Here is a 15,742-nt window from a genome sequence, read left to right as displayed (position 1 = left end):
AATGTAACGTAATTCAGTGACGATCTATTAGCTCTATAACTAAAATAATTCCATCTCCATTTATCTGTATTATCTGAAAAAATGCATTGATGAAAACATATTATAACATTTTATCAGTAAAAGTTATTCGGAAACAATTCTAGAAAATCTGAAAATAAAGCACTCATACTAAAATACACTAGGTTGTGCATTAAAATTTATTTTAAAATATCCCTTGCAGTTCATGGCTTCAGAACTGGAAATTGTAAACATTATGAAATACCATTTATCTCAATTCTTTCCAGTGCTAGTCACCTGCTCTAACAACTTTGTGGCCAAAAGTGGGATAATTCTGAATTAGCTGTGATACCCTGAAAGCTAGCAAAGCAACGTAGTTACTGCATTCTTCCACAGAAGCATGGATATCACATCACTGTAACACATCCACCTCACAAATTGGCTGATGACACAAATGCTATCCAACAATGACCACTGAGCAATTATGTTGAACTTGAATAAATTTAACACCACTCTTTTACACATTTGCATTGTACAGCCTGAAACTTCAATAGATATCTAAAATATCCTTCATCTCACAGAAAAACTGTCAACTGTCAAACTGCTCAATCAAAAACATACACTAAAATAGAACTAAATTCTGAAATATCCCAAAAAGTGAACTACGCCTTTAAAGTCACACATCTTCATGGTCCACCCACTGCCACCTAGTGATGGCCTAAAGCATAATTGGCTATGATGAATTATTCATTAATTATAATAAAATACTGAATTATATTAATCATAAGTTCTAATAGTAAAAATACTGATTAATTATTTTATTTTGGGTTCTTGGTGTCTTATTGAGGAAATAAAAATATCATTTAATTTATGTTTGGTGCATTAACACACATTTCAGTTACGTATGAAAGTAATAAAAATCATTATTAAATATTTCAATTGTCAAGTTTTCACACGTGTAGTCATCCCTGTTTTTAAAGACTTTACACAGGCTGTGATAAGTTGTGGGGAGTATAGGTATAGGTGTATTTTTCACTTTAGTTTTTGAGATATGGAGATAAGATGAGATAATTAAGCATTATTTTGTGTTATATTTCCCTCACTAAACAAGTGTTCTAAATGTCAGCAATAGGGGGGTTTGATCCATTTATACCAGATCCTCTGGACCACACCTGCTGACGTTTCTGCAGATGCCCGTTCTGCAGTGCCTGTCCAAGACAACTGCTCAGCATGCCCACATGAGAACTCTAGTCCTGGCACACCACTCTGCACTGCCCTGCCCCTTTTTTGCACCACTTTCCCTCATTACAGCCTTGCTCTTCTGTCTATAAAGGAGATCTATTGAAAATGTAAACAAAATTCTACAGTATGTTGGTCTAGTTATGATTGTCATTTACCAAGGGCAGAGCAGGTTAAATAGGCAAGGTTTTGTAGGCTCTATGTTGTAAATACAATCTATTGCATTATTCATTGAAACAACCTATAAAAGGAATCATAGTATGGTTGGAGTTTGCAATGAAGGGATAATCTGATAAAGCTGGTTATGGTTGCAGTGCTACAGTAATGTGTCTGAAAATTTGGAGTCCAAAGGAAAAAGCAACATCTGACATGACTACTATAGCCTAAAACTATGCACCTGCAGATAACCCCTCTGCTGCAGCAGGAATAATAAATAAGTGTGATTAAATTAAACAAAACCAAAAGGTTCCAATTACTGCTTTTCGTTAGACTGGTATCTTGCCACATTGTAATAGCTGACATTTGACAGGACTCCTCATAGAGGGTTACCTCCATTTCACTCACGGATTAATTTAAGAGTCATTCACACCGAGTTAGTCACACATACTATCACCATTATCAACTTTAGTTTTTAGTCAACAAGTTTTCAGTTGGTGCAATTTTGGCATCAAGGAGATTTTATGACTTATTTTTTGGGAGATTACTTTAAACAGTGTATAATTGTGCAGGCTACGTCCCACCGACCATGCTGTTAAATTCTACACTGGGTACCTCGTACTTCAATGTCATTCCGCAGTGGGGCGGTAACAGCGCCTATTCGTTCAAAGATTCACGTAACTCTATGAAATCAGTCAGTCCCAACTTCAGAACGGAGTGCACTCGCACTGGATGGATCTATCCCGTGAGCATGACAATAAACACGCTCAATCAAGCCGGGAGCTACAAAGTACAGATGCCGTGCTTAACAAAGGTAGGTTTCTCATCGACACATATTGTGTTTTTGTTGATATAATTAACGTTTCTTAATGATAGTTTCGTACTCACGTCATTGGCATTTTAATCAGTGGATAGCTATTCGTCGCTGACTCGATTTGAACTATTATGTTCCTATTTAGCCCGGGACAAAAACGCACACTATTATCTTATATTTCAGATACTTTTGTTTTTCATCATTTGATTAGTACGTTAATACAACGTTATTGTGTCTAGTGAGTTTGTTTGCAAAACTGGAATTGCTGTGGGAAGAAGCAATATTAGCTTTAGCAATAGTAATTGCGCTTGTGCTTCAGGATTGTTACACATTTCAAAAGGTTCTCATTACAGTGGATCTCAAGACGATCTTCAAGTGTGGACAAGCATTCTGAAAGGGATGGATGTCATGTCGATAATAAGAGTTTTTTAGAGCACATTTTTAAACTGGACTGGACTAGACTGTCCACTTGCAGCAAGTCTGTGGATATGACACTCAGCTGTATGTATTATTATTATTATTATTATTATTATTATTATTATTATTATTTCCAGATGGAGCGAGTTATTGTAGCTATGCAAGATCCTGATATGGGGATGAAGATGAGGAACCAGAGGCTTCTTATTACAGTCATTCCTCATGCTATGACAGGTGAGGCACATAGCCACTCAACTGGTTTTGTTTTTAACAGTGAAGATATCAGATATTGAGAGACTGTGAGTAAATGCAACAGTCTGTTTCACAGACATTTTTGTGTGTGTTCTCTGCATCTCTGTCTCAGTTCAGCTATAAGCTACATTTCCAACAGCTAATGGAAAACTTAATCTAAGTTGTCTTTATGCTTAATCGGGTCTTAATAAATTAATTGTTCTCTGTTTTTTTAAACTATATTTTTACATATTAAATGATGAAATACACTATGCTCCAAACTATAAAATGTGTAATTCTTCAGATTAATTCTTGCTGTGGTGGAGGAGGATGGATACATTTTAATCCTCATTTACCTATCGCTGAGTACTGAGTGCTAACAATATATCAGTGTGATTAAGTGAAATACCTTTGAGAAAGGATGATATGATCAAAGTATTTATAACTAGGGATCACATGGTAATGGGACAATGCTATAGGAAGGAAGAAGACAACACATTTCACACAGAGAGAATATGTCTTGAGTGTTTATTCAGGCAATAATAGAAGGACCTGCTATTTAGAAGGCATGTGAGATGTGCTGAGGGAGATGTAGGGAAGGAAAGATGACTTGCTCAGCGTCTTTCTCCATGCTTCATTAATTACCTTTAGGAATAATGGCTGAGTCAGTCCATTTTGGGGGCCCTCTTATAGGCCTTAATGTAGCCGGGCCCCAGGGCATTTGGCTGCTTTTTATAGTGCTTTTTTTCTCAGAAATCATTTCTGCTATTAGAACACACGAGAGTCTATGTCGGGTGATCTTGTGCAGCTGAAAACTCAAATATTCTTCCAGATTGTATAAGCGGATGATGAAGCGGATTAATTCTTTACTGTGTTTTGGATTTCAACATGTACAGCACTACATATTTATCTAAGTACGCAGGTGTTTGACGGATACTCACACTGAGAGACAAAATGAAATGAATGGATTGGATGATGAACTTTGTCTCAGTGGCTTAATGCTGTAATGGTCATTTGGAAATGTAATACCTCACCAGTCCTGGGAAATGATGTGCATTAGGACTTCTATTGATTCTCTTATGCTCATTTATTTCCCAGTCTGCTTGTCTCTCCTTGATTTATGCTTCATTAGTGAGTTGTGCAAACTTAAATGGATCTTTTTTTCTTTTCGTCTCTCCATAGGAAATGATATTGTGGAGTGGCTGATTCAGAAATATTCCATCACGGAGGAAGGTAGGAGGGAATCTGCGCTATAATTTAGTATCTTATGAGGGAGATTAACGTAAGATATGCGTCAGTGAGCCTGAGAGCTGAATCTGTAGTGCTTTTAGAGGCCGGGATAGCCAGATGTGAATTATACCGCTGGTTAATTCTGAATATAGGAATTAAAACACATTCATTGCTCACATAGATTAACAAGGGAGAGACTGAAGAAGAAAACAAAAAACATCTAAAGGGATGAACATCAATATGTTGATATTGACTGAACTCATGCGGCGTTGTGACACATGCTTTTATCTTCTAAATTTCCAAACCTAGTAAATTCAGAAAATGTGTTTATTTAGTGATGGAATTAAAGAGCTTTTAAAAATGATCTGCGGAATATGGGGGATATGGAATTGTATTTGTTTACATATCTATACTTTTACACAATTTCAAGTAGTCGTTTACAATTGTTAGAAGATTCTTACAAGGATCCCCTGTCCACATATCTTTTTCAAGAAGTCAGATGAATGCCTAATACTGTATTTTTGTGTTCTTAATCATTTAAAAAACACCCCAAAGTTTGCCTTTGTAACCCTGAATTGATTGATGTGATCTTTCTAATGTTTTGAAATTATCCAAAAATTGTGATTATGTGCAGATCTGGTCTAGCACTGATTTAGATGCGATGAATACAGTACATGATTGCAGGCATTACTTTCACTGACATTGTTTTTACCACTACACCTATTTATCTGTAGAATGACTGAAATATTTCGTAATTTGTCCATTTGATTCATAGTGAGAGCTCTTTCATAATGGGTGAGGACTATTATATTTGGTAATGCCATTTTTGGTCTGCCTGTAATAATAATAATAATAATAATAATACAACAACAACAACGACAATAATAATAATAATAATAATAATAATAATTATTATTATTATTATTATTATTATTATTGATGTGAGTGAGATATTAATGGCACAGGATTTAGGATTCCAATTCGGAGAAGACTGAGAAGACTTTTATAGATGCACAAGGCAGAAAGACACGTCACAGGATTCAGAGGTTAGGTTCACAGTGAAAATAGCCACAGGCCCTGAGGTTAGCAAGTGCTTTACTCACAAAGTTCCTGGCTGTTTTCACCGATTGCTGCTTCACTGAGCGGTTTATTTCCTTGTAAACACCACGCAACCCCCAGCAGCCCTGTTGCTGTGCCAATGGGAAATCCCTCTGGGGAGACCTGCGTGACTGTGGCACAGGCTGTGTCCCCTCTTGGGAGTCAGGCCACACCCTCAAATGATCTCTCTCAGCCAATCGAACCACAGCCTGGCACCAGGTGGTGATTCCCCCATTATTTGGAATTAATACAAGCCCAGACTTGGGATGCTCTTCCACTGCCACCGTGGGTGTATGTCGACATATTTACCATGTGACCTAATAAGAGGCCCAAGGCAGACAGTATGGGAAAACATTTCAGAGGAAAAATATTTTTGTGTGTACAATATGTCCACATATTCAGATGGGATGTCATTTACATGAGCTTCCTCTAAAATCATCCATAGCTGTCACCCTCTGCCTTTCATAGTATTTCTAAAACAACCACATGGAAATACTGTGTTTTTACTTCAAACTCAAAATGTTGTTTATAAGACAGCTGTACATATGTAATCTATTTGCAGAGGCATTACATGTGGGTAACCTTATTGTGAAGTATGGCTACATTTACCCACTGAAGGACCCTAGGACGCTGGTCCTCACACCAGACGACTCCCCCTACCGCTTTCAGGTAATTCATAGTCCAGAACCCCTTTGTAAACAACTTTGACTGAAATATTTTACTGTGCTCAAGATGTCCATTGCCACAGCATAATGGTTCTTTTTCAAGAACAAAATGAGTGTTGTACTGGTAAAATGCATATATACAAAAAGACAAAACCTCCTTCTCCTTATTTAGTGATATCTTTTTAAATATCCTGATATATCTAGCTTTTTCTTTGCATTTCCTTAATTTTACTTGTTAAGACTCCATACTTCTGGACTACGAACAAATGGCCTGCTTCAGAGTTAGACTATGGTGAGTCCCTCCTTAAATGCACTTAATACATTTAATAGACATACATATATTCTTTGTAGTGAAATACTGTAATCTGATTTGGAAAAAGGCATTTCTAATTTTGCTGATCTGTTTTCTTGTGTGTTATGAAGCTATTTATTTGGCAAAGAAGAACATTCGGAAACAAGGAGAACTGATAGACTACGAAAAGGTAGAAGTTCTTATTTAGAATTTTTTTAGAGTTACCATTGCGAGGCACACAATGTTTCTACTCTAATGGAAACACCAATTTCTCACTTTTTCCTCTAAGGGTCAGACAACCCCTTGCAATTTCTTAGACTAGAAAGGTCAACTGATGTCAGAATTGTTTTATAATTACTATGAGACTAGGATGCCAGGAGTTTTTGTAACATTGTGAGACTGGATGTGCATGACTTCCAGGCGCCTTTCAGTGGTGCTGTGAGATCTCTATAGATTATCATGAATACGACTGTTTTCTTCTTTGTAAGTGACTGCAAGCTGTTTCGTACACAAATTGGAATACTAGATGGAAGACATTTTCATAGACTGCTGGGTGAATCATTCTGCTCAGGTCCATTCATCACAGTGCAATCCTACCCATCTTAAAACTCAGATTGCTTTCCTTCTTTCTCATTTAGGACAATTACAATCTGTTGCACAAGAAGATTAACCATACCTGGGACTTTGTGGTTATGCAAGCTAGGGAGCAGCTGAGGTAAATGCTTTATATTTATTTATTTCTTTTGCATTTATGATGCTCAGAATCAGTCCCATGGAAAAAGAATCTTGACTTTTTCAGTCAATGTTGACCTCTAGTAATTGTAGTTCTGACATGTTAAACTCACATTTTTTATATTTATTTATTCAGACTCCACAATGAGTAGGCAAAGGTTATAGATAATGTGAATTGATATTGAAGTAATTTGTAGGATATTGTATTCACACAATAACAATTTCATGACAGGAAAAGAAAGTGACCCCAGTATGAGTTCATGCTCTAACAGACATGGAAAACCATGTGTTTATTTTCAACCAGGGCAGCTAAGCAGAGGCGAAAGGCGGATCGCATTGTTCTCGAATGCCAGGAGCAAGCATACTGGCTTGTCAACAGACCCCCGGTAAGTCCTACATCTTTACCTCTCCATCTGTCAACAGAGTCTGAGGGTGAATTTGAAACTTGTGGTTTTAGAAGAACTGATCATTACTGGCATGCAACTGAAATGTAAAACTATTTCTTTTTAGAAACTGCTGTTTTGATAAGAATTAGATTATATCATTCCACTGTCAAATGAGAAATCAGACAGTGGAACTTTTAGTGATAACTATCCGACTGCAATATCAGATTCTCTCCAATGCATTATTATGTGTACAGTATGCATTACCATCTCACTGCAGAGGTGGGAGCCTGTCCAGCTGGGTTCAGGAATAGTGTTCACTTTACCCCTGCAGTCTCCATTCAGCCTCTGCATTGACCCAGTACCTGTAAAAGGTTATCTCACTCTCTGTCTTTAACTTCAAATTAAGAAAACATGCCAGATTCTTAACATTCTAAGGGTATGGCGCCACCTTTTTTGCCTTGTGTCATACCATAGTTATGAAATATTCAGTTTTTCAGTTAAAAGCATAACACACAACATCTGGCTTGGAAAAAATGAGGAGCAGGAGGGGGATGGGGGTGGGCAGAGAGTGGAATGAAAAAGTGTGCTGTGTCTCTCATACTCTCTCTCTGTATGGAGGCTCATAAATAAAGCAGGAGGATTGTATGGAATGAAAGGATGGTGGAGACAGTATAATGCTGGAGAAAGCTTGGCTCCGGGGCAAAGCACAATGCAGCCACTGCCTCCACCGTACTCTTTAGCCACCTTTCACTTCGGCACATGGAGACAGGCAGTGACCAGCTGGACCCCTGCCCGTGTGTGACATTTTTCATCCATATGTCCAAAATATTTGTTCTCAAATGCCCCAAGAAGGAAGCTGTGAGGACAGAGGATGCCAGCCTCCGTTGTGAAGTGAAGAAAGCCTGTCTCCAAGCTTAGGCATGGAATGGGTATCAGACAACCCTCTCTGTGTGCGTCTAGTATATCATAAGTACATGAAATTAAGGAGTCTATATTTAGCACCCAATCATTATATACATCAAGCTGAAAAATCTATCTTGCTCTTGTTTCTTGGCATGCTGAAAGGGAGGATATCACGTGAACTTAAAGGTTAAGAACTAATCAAGCCATTCTAGAGCAGGTTAAATTGATTTAAACAGCATTCATGTGACATTACCCATATCACATAATGGCTTTTGTCTTTCTGTTGCTCTTTAGAGTATGCATCTGTATGCAGGCCCTGCAGCAGTGACTCTGTTTATCAGCATCTGTTTTAAGTCAGTATAATTTCAGATGCAAAGCGAGCTTTTTTCAGTGGATGGGTCAGGCTGCAGACTGCGGGAGGAAAGAGGTTGTGGAGCGGACGTACATCCATCCTGCAGCTGTAAGCCGGGCCACCACACAGCCCATTAAGCTTTTAGTGATCCCCGGGAAATATTAACCGTAAATCCAGATAAAGAGTGCCGGTTTTAAGCTCTCTCCTGCAAATCAGTCTGCATTTTATTTTCTTAACAATGTTTGGATGGTTTTGCTGAACGCATCAAACAGGCAAAATGAGTTGGGAAAGATCTCACTAGATGAATATGGAGCGTGGTATACAAACCGCTTTGACAACTTATGTCTTCACATCAAGAAAAATCACTCTATGTGAGGCCAGCTTTCAGGCTTCCGTTGCACCTACTTTCTGCATTAGTTTAATTCAATAGGAAATCAGCTTAATATCAGATCAAACCAATTTTTTCTACAGCTAAATGCTGGAAGTGAATGGACATGATGAGCATAATTGCAAGACAAGGCATCATATACAGCAATTCAGCATTTTTCAGTGCTATTGTTGACTTTTGTGCAACATTAATTTAGCTGCATGTATCCAAGGGCTTCTCTAGAATAACATAAAGTGCATTATTTTTCTGTTGTGAGTAAGTACTGTTGGTTTCCATTTTGAATTGTCTAATTAAAATGCATTACAAGGTGGTCTGGGATTGTCATGAGTGATAAAGGTTCATGAGCGCCCATCCATCTCATTTTTTTTATAATGCTCTTGCTATTGCAGTAACAGCAGAATTTCCACAACCAGAAGTGATGATATTAATACTGCATTATTTACATCACTTAACAATAATCAGAGATCACATTATTGTAAATATGTTTCGTGATTTGAGTTAGTTTGATATCATACATCTCTTTGTAGCCTGGGGCATTTGACGTCCTTGAACATGGCCCAGAAAGACGGAACTGCTCCAACTCACGAGTACAGCTGGTCAGTAAGAGTTCATTTATGATTCCATTTAAATGAATCACACCAGGATCAATCTACCATACTCATCTATGCCATATATTTCTGTCAAATATTGATATGAATTTAATTGAATTGAACCACACTATGGATGTGCAGATGTACACTGCGCTCTGTGTTCCTGGTTGCTTTACTCTGAGCAAGTATGATGCAAAACAAAGCCACATTATGACATGGTTGTTATGTAGAACATCTGACTATGAAGGTCCTTTAAGCTTGAGACTCAAACAATTTGAGGCAAGCACTGGTTATTCTGGTTATTTTGCCAAACGTTGTTGCTGATTACAATTCAGCAGTAAGTGAGGATCTCGGGTATCCCATATCGATGTACCATGATTGGTAGCTGAGGTGGAGAATTAGTGATTTTATAGCAAGGAGCCCCTGATAGCTCTTCCTCTTTGCTTACACATAGCTATATATAGCCCAGCACTCACAAAACAACCAAACATGCTGGAAAGTGCTACTTTGAATCTACATTACTGTTGTCTTACAGATTAAATTAAAAAAAATTTTTCAAAGAATATAGAGTAAGAATAAGTAAAGTTTCATTTTGAAATGTACTCATTGGTAAAACTACTGAGTTTTATTTCTGTTTCTTTTCTGCATCCTAATTCCTTCAAATGTAAGTATACCATCATTAGATTCTGTTGGTATCATATGAGGAGAACGGGTGTTTTCATGTTGTGTTTTGACTATGACACTTAATTTTAAATATATAAAGATGTAAAAATATTTCTCTTTTGTTTGCTTCCTCTGGCAGAAAAGAACACTGAGTACTACAAAAAAGAGGTAAATGCCTAAATTTTGGTAGCAGTTTTAAGTTAAACAAGAAAAAGTTAATTGATTTTTGTAATTTAAATGGTTGTATGATCATGCCTATAACTAAAAAAGAAGTATATAACGACAAATATTTGACATGAGATCTAATTGCATGCAATTTATGTGTTTTTGTTTTGGCCTCTGTGACGGATGGCTCCAGATCGAACGCAACAAAAAATTCCTGTCACGAACTCGGGTTAAGTCCTCAATTTGCCTGGAAAGGTATGTCAGGCTCCCAAAAGCTAGCTGTCAGTATCACTACTATTAATTTTTTAATAGTCACTGACAGTGGCACTGCATATGAGGGTAGAAAGTTTTTCATTTGGGGAATTATACTGCAATTCCATTTCTTGTGTTTGTGTACTAATGCAACTAATGCTTATTCCAGGAGAATGTGTGTTGATGGCCTAGATTCTCTCTCCAACTCAAAGAGCTGCTCAGGCATGTTAATAGTATAGCAAATGGGCTTTCACTGACATTCACTTCCATAAAGCTTCCACAAAGGTCTTTCTGTTATTCACTTTGACCTTATTTGGCCTAAGTGCTTTTAGTATATTGATGCAGTAGCTTATAGCGAATGTACAATAGAAATCCCTAGAATGATTTTGTTCTATTCTACAATATGTTATGAAACAAAACAGTGAAAAAGTGCCAGAGGTTACATGACAGTTTTTTCACTGCTGTTTTTCCAGGGTATATGAACGGAACAGTGGACTTAGTTAGAATGCTTATGCATATTAAAACTGCAGTGTACGCTATTACAATAGCAAAAAGAACGCTAATTCGATTTTATTTCTTTTTTTACTCAGCTGGTACCACATTGCTTGTGAAACAGTACATACTGTAGTCCACAAAATTTGCATCCACTTTGCAGATGGATTTGAGCAAAAAGCATAAATTATGTGTTGTATAATGAAGGTAGCCATAGCTATATGCTATTCCAAGTGCTTTATTTAAGATTTATGAAGCTGTTCAAACCTTGATAGGGGAATGATTCACCTCGAACAATGGTGACTTGATTTTGGCGTTGATTTGTTAATATTCTGCTGGTAGCAGGAAAAATCATTTGCAAACATGTATGGATCAAAGTTCAAAGGTTATTAACACACCACTACTGAGCAATCAATATATATTGCTCTGTAGTATTATTTTAAGAAGGCTGAGGATACTACTGTGTTAAATGTTTGTGTTGCTAATCATAATTAAATATTCTTAATAGCCTTGCTATCTTCAGCATATAGACAATATACATTTCTTTTCAATTTTTTTCGGAAACATTAACATCACTGCACACACTAAGAGGAGAAAAAAGCTTGAATATGTTTGCAGCAAATGAAACATGCAATGTGATTGTTGTTGGTGCTTCTGGTGTCTCTTTCAGCTATGTCAAATTCAGTGAACAGTATCAGTCCCATGACCCCATCATGCAAGGCTGCCTTCCCAGCAACCCATGGATAACAGATGACACCATGCACTGGTCAATGAATTCAGATATGTGAGGGTCCTAATCATACCAATGAAAGAAATAAGGCAGATTTCTCTTATTGTGTTTTGTGTATTTTTGCTATACTAGACATGGCTGTATTCTTCAGCATGGCTCATTAGAGAATAACAGTGTAAGTTAACCCTTTTCATGAGCAAAGTTAATTAACACTCACTCCATTCCTTGCCATTTTTGAATAATGATTTTGAATTGCAGACACTCAGGGAGACTTGTGATGGCTTACAGTTTAACATTTTATACATTCTACCATCTGGACCAACACTAAAGCTGCAGAAAATTAAGTAGCCTTCTTAAAAGCTATGACAACCATGCTACCATTCTCGTATTCAAACCTACAACATTCAGGAAACAAATGTGCTTTGCATTGGAAAGCATTTTCTGCTAATGGCTCGTCTGTGTTTCGGTGCAGGGTCGGCACCCCAACCAAGCTAAGGGTGGAGCGTTGGAGCTTTAGCTTCATGGAGCTGCTGAATGACCCTATGGGAAGACATGAGCTAATGCAGTACCTGATGAAAGAGTTTAGTGGTGAGCCCATACTGTACACAAACAACATCAAGGTCGGTTTGCATGACTCTCCTTATGGGTTGAGAACTCTTGCAGATTTGGGTTGCTGTGGTTACTGTAGCACCAATTGATGTTTTTTTTTTCAATCTAAAGAGTTATTTCCACATTAATAATTGAAGTGTGCACATTTATTTTTTATCAGCGGAGAACCTCTGTTTTTGGCAAGCATGTGAAGACGTCAGACATGGAGAGAGCTCTAAAATTCAACAGAAAATTGAAGAAATTTACAAGTAAGCATGCTAAAAAAAACTAAAGAAAAGCAATATAACCATTATGAACCACTATGCTCTTGAACACAAGCTTGGGCTTGTATTATCTCAAATATGCTTGCATATGGCATAAGCATAAAGGCATTTCTTCTGCCATATTATTCCTTACTTTTATAAACGATTGTGTAGCACAGTTTGTGCTCACTAAACAATTAACCGTTCTAGCTCTCAAATATTAGCGTTCTTATGTGTCTTGGCTGTTCTGCAGGCAATTCCTCGCTCCAGGGGCCAGCAAATGGGTTAATATTGACAGCAAGACCATGGAGAAGACTCTACTGGGCATCCAGAACCCACATCGCTTTGTCATGGATGATGCCCAAATGCACATCTACTTCCTTATGAAAAAGGTATGAGAATTTCCTAACTCAGATTTGTGAGCTTTGGTCCATTCAAAGCCTGTTTATTTAATCACCTCGGAAACTTGCTTTTGATGCTTGAAAAAAAAAAACAGCATTTTTTTCATGAGTGTTAAAGGGACAGTTCAACCAAAAAAGAAATTAATGTATGTTTCCACTTACCCAGAGTACTATCATGGTCATTACCACCAGATGGTCATCACCACTCAAATTTAATACTAGCCTGCCAGCACGAGTCTCTGCTCAGATATACACCGTTAATAGAAGTAATAGTTCTCGATGAGAGTGAATTATCATCAAGATCAAATTAAGCTCTGTGGACTTTTGTGAGTACTTATGGCATTATGTTTGGAAAGAGATGTTACTGTTGAGTTTTTCTCATTTTTTCAGATTTTTGGCACATTGAGTGCAACAAAAATATGGGTCTATAGAGGTCAGTTGTATCAAGCTGAACTGGATCTAGAAAACTTTCAAAATATCTGGATGGACAGATAGTACTCTGGGCAAGTAGAAACATACTTTAATTTAATTTTTTAGGAGAACTGCCCCTTTAAATGAGAGAGCAGAGAGTTTTTATTCTGGTAGAGAATTGTTATTATGCTGCAGTATGCTTACCACAGAGATGTTCCTTTTTAATGGCAGATTTACAATTGATCCAATAGATGGCCTATCTCCTGCGCTGATCTAAGTCTTATGCCCACCTGCAGGACTCCTATCCTAGATACCTAAAGTCTGAGCTGTACAAGAACATGCTTGCCAAAGCCGTTGTGCCACAGGAGACAAAGAAAAGGTAAAAATATATTTTTTAAATTCTTTTTCATCTTTCGTATGAAAAATACAATCAGTTACCAAAAATATAAATGTATCCATCCATTTCCCTGGGAATTGATGTACATTATTTGCAGGAAAAGTTTTCTTTGGCTTGCTGAAAAGCAACTGTTAGTTCTATTCAGTTATTAGTGGTGTTGAGAATTACTTGTGAGCAAGCGTGCGCATGTGAACGAATGCCCTGCTTGTCCCAGTGTCTTCCCCTTCATGAGGCGCCAACGTCATTCAAGCCCTAGTCCAGCACTGGCCTCTCACGCCACCACAGAAGAAGATGGGAAAGCAAAGCCCACTGGGACTTCTGGGGGTGCCGGTGCTACAGCACCAGCAGCACAAGCAGCAACCTGCTCTGGAACTGTTTCTCAGGTGTGAGAACACCCGGCTGCCCTCCCTGACTTGGTTTGTGGAGAATGCTTTTCTGATCTTTGTGTGGAGTGTCCCAGATCTTACCATACTCAACAGTTCTGTTCTTCGCTTCATGCACCACTGCATTCATTTAGCTCAATTTAAATTCAGTCATTTTCAGCAACGCATTTTGGGAAAAATAATATTGGTTGAGTGTGAGCGATAACTTCACCAAGTTACTTCATTTTGTACATACTGTATGCAAGGAGGTGTTTTTTCCTGTAGTTAATTACAGTTTGTTTTTCATGCCTGTGATGTACTGTAGGGGCAAGCAGATTTTAATTTGTGGACTCACTGAAATTTAATTACCCCAGTACGCAGGTATATACACCACACAATGAAACCTCAAATATTTGCTTGAGAGTTAACGCTATTTTATTTTGTACTGGTGTATTTATCTCTAAACATGTTTCTATTGAACTGGGAATCACTGAGAATCATTTGGTGATATTTTTTTAAACAATCAATTAGACCAAATTACCATAGGCTTTTTCTCCCATTACAATGTTTCCATGTACATATTTGGATGCATGGATGGACTCATTGTTTATTGTTCATCTGCATGTGTATCACTTTATAATTCAGGCAATGCTTTGAGTTGTAAATGCACTGTCATCCAACTGATTACAATAAACCAAGCAACTTTGTGCTGCATGGAATTTTCACTCTCAGACAATTTCAGCATGCGTAATGCACTACTGGATCGACAAAAGGTATGTATTGTTTCTTCTCCTTCACCTAAATGACAAATAATAGCAGTGGAATGCATGACGTCTGAAGGTAAGCTTTTTTCAGCTTTTGTGCCAGAGAAGCATCTGTGAAGCTGTGTCACATATCTTACCCCACTCTCAACAGCGAGGCCCTAGTTACACAGCAGAGGGAGCCAAGCAGTCAGTAGCAGTCAGTCATTTTGTCAGGCTTTTCATGTTATAGATAGGCGCTTAGACCAGACTTCTTACTCAGAGCTCATGAACCCTCATGAGTTGTAACCTTTGTATTCCTCTCTGCCTCTTCTCCCTGTGTTTCTTTCTCTCCTCCGTAACAGCTTTGTATTTTTTCCCACCCTCTGGTCATGTTATCGGCCTCCTCCTTCCCTCCGGCCTCCTCAGACTCACCTTAGACTCCCGCACAGCTTCTGCAGCACTGAGAGGTTCTTCTTCCTTTCCCCTGTGTTTCTGTGCCATGCTTCATTTCTTTGCTGCAACCTTTTTACACAGAGGGATTGTGTCTTCTTACTTTTTCCAATACGTACTTTACAGCAATGCGCACAATATTCCATTGGGAGCTTTCTTATTAAAATAAATCACAGGGGGAATCAATAGCGCCTTTATTTGTAATTAATTGGCTGAACATCGTTTGTAACTGAACGAAATGATAATAATAGGTGTTTTGTTGATAAGTGTGGATAATCTCAGGATGATTTTTTTCTGCCAATCATTTTTGTCTTTGGTCCCTTGGAAAGTTTAAC

At 37.8% G+C, this 15,742-nt stretch overlaps 1 protein-coding gene across 1 annotated transcript; it reads left to right on the top strand.

Moving 5' to 3' along the window:
• The first annotated feature begins 1,556 nt into the window (after positions 1-1,556).
• On the top strand, positions 1,557-14,928 carry rgs11 (regulator of G protein signaling 11). The gene is made up of 17 exons (XM_064322691.1): positions 1,557-2,206; positions 2,761-2,857; positions 4,037-4,087; positions 5,745-5,851; positions 6,088-6,139; positions 6,271-6,329; positions 6,778-6,854; positions 7,176-7,257; positions 9,428-9,496; positions 10,298-10,321; positions 10,512-10,573; positions 11,733-11,846; positions 12,265-12,380; positions 12,562-12,649; positions 12,897-13,035; positions 13,752-13,834; positions 14,067-14,928. The coding sequence occupies exons 1-17, from the start codon at positions 1,982-1,984 to the stop codon at positions 14,239-14,241; spliced, it is 1,620 nt and encodes a 539-aa protein (XP_064178761.1). The 5' UTR covers positions 1,557-1,981; the 3' UTR covers positions 14,242-14,928.
• The last annotated feature ends 814 nt before the right edge of the window (positions 14,929-15,742 follow it).

This window comes from Anguilla rostrata, chromosome 2, assembly GCF_018555375.3.
Source record: "Anguilla rostrata isolate EN2019 chromosome 2, ASM1855537v3, whole genome shotgun sequence".
In the NCBI taxonomy this organism is placed as follows: Eukaryota; Metazoa; Chordata; class Actinopteri; order Anguilliformes; family Anguillidae; genus Anguilla; species Anguilla rostrata.
Note: the sequence above shows the minus strand (reverse complement) of the source record. Positions and strands in the feature narration are given on the sequence as shown.